The 12,393-nt window shown below is 40.9% G+C and overlaps 1 protein-coding gene across 3 annotated transcripts in view; it reads right to left on the reverse strand.

The window, feature by feature from the left end:
• Window positions 1-12,393, reverse strand: part of LOC308074240 (mis18-binding protein 1-like) — a 14,579-nt gene continuing 2,186 nt past the window's right edge. For all 3 annotated transcript variants that reach the window (XM_080413610.1, XM_080413611.1, XM_080413609.1), the window contains exons 2-19: window positions 11,797-12,288; window positions 11,544-11,657; window positions 11,117-11,320; window positions 10,800-10,937; window positions 9,359-9,654; window positions 7,637-7,710; window positions 6,622-6,743; window positions 6,353-6,443; window positions 6,000-6,097; window positions 4,581-4,756; window positions 4,439-4,481; window positions 3,136-3,643; window positions 2,281-2,450; window positions 1,430-1,563; window positions 1,111-1,265; window positions 642-729; window positions 391-439; window positions 1-164 (exon numbers count right to left, since the gene is read on the reverse strand). In XM_080413610.1, coding sequence (XP_080269736.1) covers window positions 73-164; window positions 391-439; window positions 642-729; window positions 1,111-1,265; window positions 1,430-1,563; window positions 2,281-2,450; window positions 3,136-3,643; window positions 4,439-4,481; window positions 4,581-4,756; window positions 6,000-6,097; window positions 6,353-6,443; window positions 6,622-6,743; window positions 7,637-7,710; window positions 9,359-9,654; window positions 10,800-10,937; window positions 11,117-11,320; window positions 11,544-11,657; window positions 11,797-12,139 — 2,895 coding nt within the window. In that variant the 5' untranslated portion in view covers window positions 12,140-12,288 and the 3' untranslated portion in view covers window positions 1-72. The remainder of the gene's footprint in view (window positions 165-390; window positions 440-641; window positions 730-1,110; window positions 1,266-1,429; window positions 1,564-2,280; window positions 2,451-3,135; window positions 3,644-4,438; window positions 4,482-4,580; window positions 4,757-5,999; window positions 6,098-6,352; window positions 6,444-6,621; window positions 6,744-7,636; window positions 7,711-9,358; window positions 9,655-10,799; window positions 10,938-11,116; window positions 11,321-11,543; window positions 11,658-11,796; window positions 12,289-12,393) is intronic.

Genomic DNA, 12,393 nt, shown 5'->3' on the forward strand with positions numbered 1-12,393 from the left:
TTTATTTTAAGAAATTCTTTATTTGCACCATTACAAAAATACAATTTAAAATTCAAATTCAAAAAACACATTTCAGTCCTCAAAGTAAAAATCCTCCTCCTCTCCACTTTCAAGCGATGATGCTGAATCTGGTCTCGTCTCCCAGACCAGGAAGGAATCGTTTCCTAGTAGAAAAGGACAGTATCAGGTTAACATGGCTCATTTTACAGAGTCTGTGTATCATACAGTATGTAGAATTACAGTCTGATGAGGAGTTTGACAGAGATTACCACCTCCTCTGACAGACGGATATGACTTTATACAGCTGACAAAACACTTCAACTAGGCTACACTGCTAAAAAGGCTACACTGCTAAAAATGTATGTTGGACATGTTCTTTAGAAAACCCACCTCCATTAAGACATCTTTTCTCAGATAGTTTCCCTGATGGTTTGATATCCTGAAAGAGGAAATTCAATTGAAATAATAAGTATGCATCCTATTTCAATTCATACATCACACAGTGGTGTTTGCTGACAATGACTGATTAATTCTAAGCTAATGAAACTGTTATTTTAACACCACAATGAGATAAAGTACATAATAGCCTTGAAAATGTATACATGGATAGTGTTTATATTCTCATTATCATACAGTTGTACCTTTACAGCGTGTCTATCAAGGTGGACATTAGCCCGGCTTTTCTTCATTCGTTTTTGAAGTTGATAAACACACCGGTCATCATTGTCCCTTCAAATGGAGAGAAAAGAAAAGGTCCAGTTACCACATCATAGTAATCAAGTCATTAACTAAGGCCATAGGGTGCAACTAGACTATTCTCCTCCCCAAAAAACAACACGCATCTGTGATGAGTTGCAACCAACTTCTAATTTTGAGCACAGTTTGGACAGACTGATCACATGTATATAAATAAGGAAAGGAAAACACTTTTTTTTGCCAGATTCTGATATTGGTTCACCATTAAAGTAGAAATGACAATGAAAGAGGGAAAGAAAACACTGCTTTTACGCCACAGAAAGTCAGCACTTAAATGACTCCCGCTTCCTAAAGTGGACATATTAGACAGCCCCAAAAAAAGATTTGCAACAGACAGAATTCAGCTTCAGTCACCTGTTCGTGTTGACAGAGCCCAACATATCTTCAGTGATGTGGTGACACTGAGGGGTCTTTACTGTAGGGAAGCCTGCTGTCCCCGGAGTCACAGGCTCCAAATCTGGAAACACAAACTCGTCGTCCGACTCCTCACAAGACAAGGTGGCAGGGAACTATGCAGCAAGACAGAGAAAACGTCATATTACACTAATATAATAAATAACCTCTAGAAAGAGCAACTTTGTTAAAACATTTGTTGTAGTCCAAGAACAAATACAGCAAATATTAACAACAAGTTGAGAGCCACAAAGAGAAATCATGAACCAGAAAGTGATACCTGGAACCGATTAGCGAACATGGAAGCGTTGGTGAACGCATCATCATAGTTCTCTTTGGGTATGGCCTTCAGAAGCTGACGAACTTGCTGCTTTCTCTTCAAGGTTCCAACTCCAGCGGTAATCTTGGGAGGTTCTGGGAATAGGTCGACAAGAGGCACAAACAGCATTAACATCATCTTGCCAGTTCCTCCATGTCCTTCCTTTAAAAAAAGTCTTATCTTTGCACAGTTTGCAGCATGTTATGTTAATGGCTGCAATGGCTTTTTTGCAACTTGCATTCTGATATTTGCTGGTAAAACTGAGGCTGCTTGTGTGTATTGGCTCTCGCACACCGCAAGGCAGTGCCCAAGCGGTGTGCTACCTCAAATGTTTTCAGATATGTGTACCGTTTAGACCACAGGAAATGAAAAATATGTTTTTTACACTCCCATGAGCCAATAACAATGGATGCCCAAAGATTTGATCAAATCACTTCCCATCAAGAAAAAAACAGCCGATTATTTTTCAGCTTGTCAATAAGCTGCAATCCGTATGTTTAATGTCAGAGATTCCAAGCTCGGGTAGGCTTGGGTTACGCCACTGATCATTCATAGTATCATATGCCACAGCATCATATTCCAGCTGTGGTTTTCGAAGCAAATCGTTGTGTCAGGTAAAGGGGGTACTTGGATTTTGAAATGAGGAAAAGGGGTACTGAAGCGAGAATCACTGCAGAGAATGTAAAAATGTGTCCAGTCTTACACTCAAGTGTGTCTGATTGATGTCAATAAAGTGTTTTAATCTAGCTTCAATAAGCAACCAAAACTACCCGGCTCAAACAGAAACACTGGTTATATAGGAACACACGTACCTGGCTCATTTACAGGTACTTCCTTCTTCCTGGATGTCTTGGTTCTCTTGGTCCGGACGGAGACCTGTGGCATGTTCTCTCTCTGGCACGCTTCAGCAGAGCGCGTTCCAACCATCTGGGCCACATTATCCCAGAAACTCCCCAAATGTTTTGGGAACAGGTTGACAGCCCTACACAACACACATGCACAGTGTTAGGTACATACTTAAGTAGTGTTGGTCAGCACAAATTGAGACTTCAACCAACAAACACAATGCAGTGATTTTCTGCCACTAACACAAAGTACATTTGGTTATATGGTGCAGTATACATTACTCATTCAGTAAAAAGTAACTTTGGGCCTTGGTACAACAGTTCTATCGCAGCACAGCAGCTACTTTGATAAAGGCTACAGCGAAAATGTTGGGACTATAGTAATATTATGTTGATATCAATAAAGCATCGACTAAAGACACAGCCTATTGACTGAGTGTGCACTTCATATTCCAGCCACATTCTGATTTCAAGCTGAATTTCTTTTTTACTTAAAATTGTGTCTTTCTGCCAGTGTAGGCATAGGTAATTTCTTGTCATAGCTTTTATTTGTTCCCATCAGTCCACTACACAGATGTTCTTTTCAGTCACACAGATCAATAAAATATCTGCATGCCTTTTAGTGGTTTTGATCTACAGTGTGCAAATCAATATGAACACACAGCCAACAATTGGCATTCATTATATGGGAAACAAAATCGAGGGTATACTATTACATTGGTTTTTCATAGGCTAATTTCTCAGGAACATAAGCAAATAAATACAGTTTAAGAACTTTTGTGAATGAGACCCATCTCTTTCTGTGATTGTACGAAAACTTACTTTTGCAGCCTTGCAAGCTCTGCCTCAGACCACTGGTCCTCATCATCCTCCTTTAGTTTGGCCTTGTTTAAAGTTTTCCTGGTCTTAGATGTAGTTTCTCTGAGAACTTTGGTGCCCTTCCTACGGCTGTTCCCTTTCACCCAAAAGTCATCACTTGAATCTGACGCTTGGTCAGCAGTGGGAGGATCTGAGCTCACTGGAGGATTGCATTTTTTTGGCAACCGCCTCTCTGGGCTTTTAGATCTCCGCCTTGAGCGATGATTAAAGATGGCTTCAGATTCAGGTACACCATCTGTACACAATGCGGGCTGTATGGCCGTAATTCCTGCAGTAGATGTTGATCTGCGAGAACATCCCTCTGGGATGCTCAAGTCAGTGTTCAGTGGCTCGTTGTGTCCTCCTGTTTGCTTGTCAGGTTTGGCCCTGGCTCTGTCACGGTGGCGAGGTGGTGGTTTTACCTTTCTTAGTGGAGCCATCTCACTGCCGTTTCGTTCACTCCGTGTTCTCTCTGGATATAGAGGACACAATGTCAAGGTGTAACGAAGGCTTAATTCATACTTAGACAAATGACAATTGAAGAAAAAATTTTCGGACTGGATTAGCATGAAACTTGCTGTGCGCCTTCATTGCCCCAGAGCATGAGACCAACTGATTTCGGTGACCCCATGGCCTTTTCTATTGATTGATTGATGTACTTTATTTAGTAAGACATGAGAACATCAGTACATGGAAGTACAAATTCACAATACAAGGTCTACTAAACTGGAAGACTCATTAAGCACTGAGCTTGTTTAAGATTGATTGTAAAACAGCACAGTTACATTTAAAATACTTTGTCTAACAGGTCCGTTCATAAAAGTCCTTGCGGACTTGTTTCCAATGAGGGCCTTGGTATTCAATTCATAGACATGTATAGTGGCACCACAGTTCGAATATCAAAACAAAAAAGCAAAAAATAACACTATGTACAACAAAAAATAAAAAAGGGGGTAAAAAGATATGTACAAGAACAGGGGGGGGGTGAGATCCCCATGCACACAAATCATGATGAGCACCACTTGTAGGCAAAAAAATATTTTAGAAACATAAGGTCCTTACAAAGCAATATGCAGGTTTGGCTGATGAAGCAACTGCGCTGCCTATTGACTTTATCGTTACTGCCCTCCAACTAGAAGCTATGGTCTTGCTTTAGTTCATTTTTGCAGAGCGAAAGGTTTATGCAACAAATTAACTAGCCTTAAAAATTCACCCAACATCTGACACTATACCAGGCTAACGCACTTCCAGTTCCATGCATGCCTACCTTCACGGTTGGACCGGGAAACAGTCACCTCTGCCTCGACTTGCTGCAAAAAGATGTTGCAATAAGTAAAAGAAGTCAATTACATCAAGCGTGTAACATCTAAGAACAAAGTGTGTTCAATGTCAAGGTATTAGTAGCTTACTGGGAGAGAGACAGTTGTCTCATAGGAATCATGAATTGTCATGTTCATGTCTTTGTCCACGACGACCCGCCCACCTCGCCAATAATCTAGAGGGGCCACTCTGGTACGGCCACTTCGGGATACATTAATACCAGTCTTCGCAGAGGAAGTTCCTACTTCCGCGGTACAGGAGACAGCTGGAGAAGAGAAAGAAATCATTATAAACTGTACTTAAATGTAAGACAGTACTGTTCGAGTAGTGGAGTCTCCATCTTCATGCTCTTGAGTTTTAGAATACAATTCATGATTTAAAGTGCAATGTCATTCTTTTAACTTTAAAAGTACAATGTCTTGACAAGATTTTTAAAATCTGTCCAGTTATCACAATACTAATCCAAGGCTAGTCAGGCATATCAAGGTTCCAGTCTGACATTAAGGCATTTAACAGACGCCCTTATCCAGAGCGTGCAATATCAGAGTAAGCATGAACCCTAGTTGACAAACAGGGTTAATAGTCACACAGGTAGAGTGCAGAGAAAACAACGTAGTTCCTTAAAGAAACTATACCAATAAAGTTTAAAAAAAATGTACCTAGCATCTGTCCACACAACATGCCATCTAAATAACATTCTTAACATTTATGGTCAATAAAAAACAAACCTAAATAATACAAACATGAAGAAAAGTAAACAACCCATCATCTGCATTATAAACTAGCGTCTATCAAAAAAACGTTACAAGAAGGGGTACAAGTTGAGAGGTGAGGTGGCGTGACTGGTGTCTGAAGAGAGGCTGGTCTTCTTACCACGACTTAAAATTGGGAGCAAGTGCAAGGGGAGTATATTCCACTGTTTGGGAGCCATGATGAAGAAAAGTCTAGTACATGTGGAGCATTGTCCAGTGAGTTTTAGAAAAGGCTTTAAAAGCCTTTCTGTCTAACACACCAACCAGACTACTACAGACTGGCAGTCAAATGAAGTCTGGAGATCAGTCGGTTGAGAGGTGTGAAAAGGTTGCTGCTGAAACTCTGACACTGCATCGACAGTCGGCTACTAGTATGGTGCTAAAACATAACCTTTGGCTTAGGTGATCTAAAAGAGCGGGAGGTTTGTAGTTGGGTCATGTCCTGAAAGTACGGGGGGGCCATGTTTTTGATTGCTTTATAGGTCAACCGCAGTGTGGCAGCAACCGGAAGTAGAGGGAAAATCTTGGGAGGTTGATTGCTGCAGCATTCTGGATTACTTGGAAGGGCTTCAGTGAGCTGTGCTACAGTTTACTGAATGAGTGTCCATCTTGTCCTATAACTTGGAATTGTGTACAAGGCCCTTGTATGAACAGCAAGTTTTTTCACCCTTTTTTTAACATTCCCCACCAATATCAACCAACTCACGGATGCGCGTTCATGTGAACTATTGTTCATTGTTGCCATCCTGTACTTACCTGTGCGGCGAACATTTGGCCTCTGCTGTTTCACAGACTGGTTGGTGACGGCTTCTTCAGACGATGACTTGCCACGTCTGACTTTACTGCTCGTCTCTCTGCGACAGAAATCATGCATCATTAACAGGCTTAACCCATTTAGACCGGGAACCCCTATACTGTAACTAGACCTTTCAATCTGGGAACCGCTTTTGGGGTAGTTGTTGCAGTATGTAACATACATTTTTGAATAAATATTTGACGTTTTTCAGAAAACAGGTCTATAACTGGTAGATAATCAGCAGCCACTGTGTAATATTTAACCAAAAGCCAAAACACTATTCCTAGATAAACATGGACTGAATTCAACTTACCTTAATGATTCTGACATGAACTGATCATATGATATTCTCCAGTCCTCAGGGAATCCACTGGAGAATTTCTTTAAAAACCACCGTGGCAAGTCTATAAAGGACAAAACGGGACAATATAACCTATCTCATCCATTATCTGCACCCACTTTGCTGTCACATTTCCTTGGTTGGTTTCATTTCTATGTTTTGCACTATTCTACAAGCTCACTAAACATAAGAAAAAAAAATATTTTACATAATGAAATCTGAAATGTTCTTAGCTGACTTACCAGAGTTCATCGGCATGATCATCCTGCCCACCAAATTATACGTTTTTCCAGAGGATGTCCTGAGCATAGTATTGGAAAGCCTCTCCACAATGACACTACTATGCCATGGCTGTTTGTCGTCCCTGTGAAGGAAATATACGTAAAAATGTGCCTGCCTATTGTGGCTGCTGCTGGGGTAGGGCAGAGCTGGAGGGATCGTCAGGGAAAATGGGTCACACCTTGGGTCTGGTGTGCCCTAGGCCTGTAAATATCTGGCTTCATTCAATTGCTCAGTTCCAATATCCCACTTTACAGACGTAGGTTCATGTGAAGTCTGTGAGGGCTATCCCATTTGAAATAGTTAAGTCAGTTAGGGCTCTGGTAGATCCCTCCATGAACCTTTTCTGTAAGTCAGCGTTGACGCAGACTAGGGAATTACCCACAGCTGATTCACATTGTACTGATTTGCGCCAAGATTTTTGTGGGAGTAATATTAAAAGAAAATGTCCTGCAAAAATCTGCCTGTCAAGTGTGATAAATAAAGGACTCCTCTTCAAAGTGCGGTCCCATTCCTTTTATAACATTTGGAGACCTTGCACCCTCAAGCACTTACCAGGTGTTAACATCACCTTACTTAACAACTTAAACCCCATACGTTGATGAGTAGAGTCCCTCAGGGCTCTATACTACCATCTTTTCTGTGTTCGCTCTACATTAAATATATCTTTGATGAAAATAGCTGATCTTCCTAGATCTGCTAAGGTTTTTAGTATTCAGAATTACGCTGGGGTTTAAGTGGTTAAGTATGCAAGGGTTCAGGGCTTGAGGGTTTAGGGGGGCCATTGGAACTGAGACATTCTCTCTCCCCTCCATGTGTTCTATGTGTTTGGAAACCTGTCTTTTCGTTTACACACAACATTACTCGCACCCATGCACTGCCTACACAATGATTTTCAATCATAGTTACTATATGTTTGCAGGCATTTCGTTTATTCTTAAATATAGTCATAGGACGGTTTCAATGTATTATACTTACTTGCGGATTCCATCAACATAGAGGCCAGCCGAGTTAGATTTCAGAATCCACCTTGTCAAATATATCCCAGTGACCTACCAGGCAGGAAAAAAATATATATATATATATATATATATTAGCCAGGATTAAGACATTATCAGACAAGTATCATGTCTTTTGCAGACCCCCTTTCAGCTGACCAAGTGCATTCATACTGTAGGAATGACATTTTATGGTAAAAACATTGCAAGATGTGCGTTTCATTCAGATGTATACTGAAATCACTATTAAGGTGAAAAACACTGGAAAGGAAATAGCAATTATTGAGATGGCAAAAAAAACGTTAAAAAGCAGGTCTTCAATGTGGATCTTGAACATATGACCACTGACCAGTCTGTGTAGTGTGACAGTTATTTTCAGGCCGAGCTGATTTTTTTTTTGAAAAGTTAATATAATTAAAAAAAAATATGACAAATGTGAGGAGCATTATGTGCTGTCAACACAAGGCAATTGGCGTGTATTGGTCCAGCGGTTTGTGTCATTGTGTGCATGTCCGGAGCCAATGCCACAGATGGCTAGCCTCCTACATAATCTGAATCAAACAAGAAGTCCCGCACACTGCATCTTGCTGTGGCAACTCACTTTTTTTAATGACAAACGTTTCGGTCCGTCTGGACCTTCCTCAATAGTGTCTCTAGCCTCCTACATAGCCACGGCATTACAATTACTGGTGCACATATAGACTGTCACAATATAGATATGTTTATTTTATCTCGCTAATTTCCAGGCTGTGTTGTCCTCATCATATCATCCTATGGTTTATGTCTGAACCATTTATAGACATTGGTTATGCACAAAAGGGGGCTAGAAAGATGCCTATGCAAATGCTGGGATTACGCACATGCATGAAAACTTTGACCTCAAGTGTACTCACAGTTTGGACACAATGGGAATTGGCAACACTGCAAGTAGTGAAATAAAACCAAATGTTCCAATAACAGACGGATTTTGCACTCAAATTGAAATATGGCCACAACTCTGAACAAATGTACTTGATCAAAAAGCATTTTAATTCTACTTATACGTCCAAATGATATTGTGTGCATACAAAGATATCCTAGCTCAACCACCCATGACTTGTTTATGCTGAATCAGAGCAGTACACGGACAGACTTCAGACTGGAGCTTTATGTAATGACTGGCTTCTTTGTAAAGCTACCATCTGAAGTTTAATGTCCATTGTCGCCACCTCCTGACAGAGGCAAATGGCACCAAATCAAATCACTTTATTGACATTTGTCAACCAGACAGTGGCGGTCTGATCTCCCCACATAGTGGTGGTCTGGTCTCCCCACACTTTAACAGAAGTGTGGGGAGAGGGAGACAACCTCCAACCACTGCAGATCATGTGCTAGTTATACTGCATTAACAGTCTCTACCATACAGATTGGTTAAAATAGCATTTTATTCATTCAGGCCCCTGATTCTAAATGTTACATAGAGTTTAATTATGGCTAATTTTGGGAGTAAATAGAGCAAGATATTAGGCTTGTGCATGCATTTAAGCCGATTGTGATTTACAAATCGAGAATTGCATGCAGGTGTACATCTGTGCGATTTTCATTTTATGAAATTTATTTTGAGCGTATGCCATTTTTGTCTCATGTAAAATTATGTATGGACTTTCTGTACAGTTTTAAAAATGAAGACCCTGATGAGCACAGTTTCTTAAAATCTACTCACCTTGGCCTTTTGGGGGGTATTTTTAGAAGGGTTTGCGGGCCATTTAAACACATCCTCACGTATCTTTCTGTCCTCACGTATCTTTCTGAAGGAGATGCTTGGTGAACTGAGAAGAAGTGGGTCCACCACCAAAGGCTGGACATCCCCTCCAGGGTCATCTGCTCCTTCCAATTTGGACTCACTGATGGGATCAGCACTTCCAGGATCACTTCTGACATCATCCATGGAGGATTTGAGCTCCATCTCATCCTTATGAAAGGCTGTGGAGGTTGACCCGTCCTGTGGCTGAAAGTGACCTACGGAGAAAGAAAACAAAAAAAACAAAGAGTCTAAAACTCTGGTTTCCAAAATGCAGTGACTCGGATAGCAGTGCCAGGGTTAATAGATTGGCAGATGTTTGCCCTCTTTATAGTACCATGCTGTATCTGGGCTCCATACACATAAGTCAGTCTTGAGATTTTGACTTGCCAATTGAGCCACGGGCTCAACATTTTTGAAAGCCATTGGTCTAAGAGACCCATCAGCAACCACTTGAGGTCATACCCAACCAGTCCAAAGTGGTTTGAATTGACAGAGCTGGCCATCCAGACCCCCAAATTTGGAATGAAAGAAAGTAACACAATTGCTAGAAAGTGCCTTGAAACCAAAAAAATACAAGTCAACATTTTGGTGTAAGGGTGGTGCTAGAGTAAAGGCAATAAATAGGTTCTATCCTGAAAACTGCCAGTTAGATTTATGAGATATCTTTTATTGTAAGTGGAAATGTTGGACTACGGTTGGTGCTACAAGAGGCCATAGGTTCAAAGTCAGTAGGGTACATACTCTGTGGAGCATGAAGGTGCCAGGCAAATTCCATTGCAACCCAGACAGTAGTTTGAGATATTTTGATTGAGACAGAAGTGGTGGACTGACCGCAACATCCTTACAATACAGACCCTCCGCTAGTGGGGTCAAATTTAAACCTAATAGGGGGATCTGACTTGAATGACAGAGGATTCAGCCTAAGAACTCAAGGCCCAAAGTCCTGCAGTCATTTTCGTATTACAACAACATATCTAACAGCTTAAAAACTACTTCACCTCACCAGCAGACAACTCTCTACGCTACTGAGATGCACAATCCCACTACATCACCTGCAAGCAGAGATTCTGTTTATAATAAAACGGTGGAAGCCTGGGGGAAAAGAATGCTGTAGTGTTGGGCTTGCCTTATAAACTTGACCCTTATACACCAGAGTAAGAAGATATTTGGCATCCATCACGATAAAACAAGTTTTAATGAAGCCCAAATAAAATGATCACATTGATTTTGTTTGACAGATCACAAAGCCAATTCATTACTCTTAATTTATACATGCAACACCGTTGTACGATGGCGTATATGAATGAACAGAGAATTAATCAGGCTTTACACTTGATTATATCCCATAATACTCACTCACCTCTCTGATGGAGCGTTATCGTGCCGCATCCAGCTTTGTAACCTGCGTGAATGCGTCTATTCCTCTCGTTCTCTTTAATGTGAACAAAGAGCTTGGCTGGAGACATCTGAGGAAGCCTCTCCAAATTAACACACGTCCCTGTTCAAACAGTAAACCAGAACATATCAGTGAGTTCTGACTGACTGTGGCATTGCTGTGTCAAAAGTCAAACAAAGGGATATGAATAAATAAATAAATATGAGGCATGTATGGTGGGTTAACCAGGGAGTAGCATGAAGTAAATTCAAATTTCTTCATCACTTGAGGAATTAACTCACGTTTATATGAGATGTGCGTCTGGGGCAAGTTGTGGCAGAGAAGTGGGTCAGCTGTAACAGCCGTTTGGCTGTCAGTCATGTCCAAATTGTTGTAAGAGAGGGCATTTCCTACACCACTGCCAAAACCCTCCATGATGGGGTTGTCTGGCACATCATTCGCTTTATAAACAGCGGAGGTTGGCTTTTCCATTTGAGAGTAGCACCCTATGAACAGACAAACAAAACCAAACAAACAATTGGACTCAAAACTCAATATTCTGCTAAATAGTACAATTTCCTATAATGTACATACAAGACTGGAAAAAAGAAACTATGATGTACCAGGATTTGCTGGACAAACAGATGACTCCAAGGATGCATTTTTATTTGGGTAATAATTTCATACAAAGCAGACATTCCACTTTACTACAATTCACTTTATTCTCACCTTGCCCCTTGATCAGTCTTCTCTTCACACTGCCAACATTTTTGAATTCCTGATCTCTCTTCAGGGCAAGCACTTCATCTTCAGAAACACGTTTCTCGCAGGAAAGATGAGGCTCTGTGAAACCATCATGATAAGTACTTATTATATTTAAGCTCAAATTTGATTATTAGTTTTCTGCAAAACGTGAGTCTGTCCTGTCTAGATGTCTTACATCGATAGCCAACATTAATGAACATCATGAGTGACAACTTACTGGGAAATAAATTGGACCCAAACGCAGGATGGTTTGAGGCAACTTCAGTGAGAGGATGATGCTCCCTCTGAACTTGGGATTTCATCTTCGCAAACACTTTGGCAGGAGAGTCGTGTTGTGTCATAGTGTGTCGCTTACAGTTTGTGGTTTTGGGGGGAGGCACATGATCTGGCACAAGATCCAGATCATAAATGAACGACCCATTATCATCCATCACAAAAGAAATAATTTCACTGGAGTAATCTGGAGAGGCCATTGTATCATCATTTACATGCTGGTTGTGGGTCATCCGGCTTCCCTGACGCTGCCTGAAGTCCTTGTCTGGTGTGATTGTTGGGTACATGTTCTAAGTTTTACAGTCTTTGTTGAGTCTCCATGGAGGGAACATGGCAGATATATGACAAGAAACCTTTGTTGCACAGTGCACTCTGTAGCCACTTCCTTCTTGTATAGCTTCACCAAAAGATAGCGTCCATGTTTGAACCACGATACCTGCAAGTGACAATGACATGGTGAAATCGTCATTTGTCAAATGTATGCTAGCATTCTACATAGTCTAAACACAAACTCTCACTTGTGGGGGACAGTCTGCAGTGG

This window comes from Gymnoscopelus braueri (assembly GCF_963280865.1).
Source record: "Gymnoscopelus braueri genome assembly, chromosome: 19".
NCBI lineage: Eukaryota > Metazoa > Chordata > Actinopteri > Myctophiformes > Myctophidae > Gymnoscopelus > Gymnoscopelus braueri.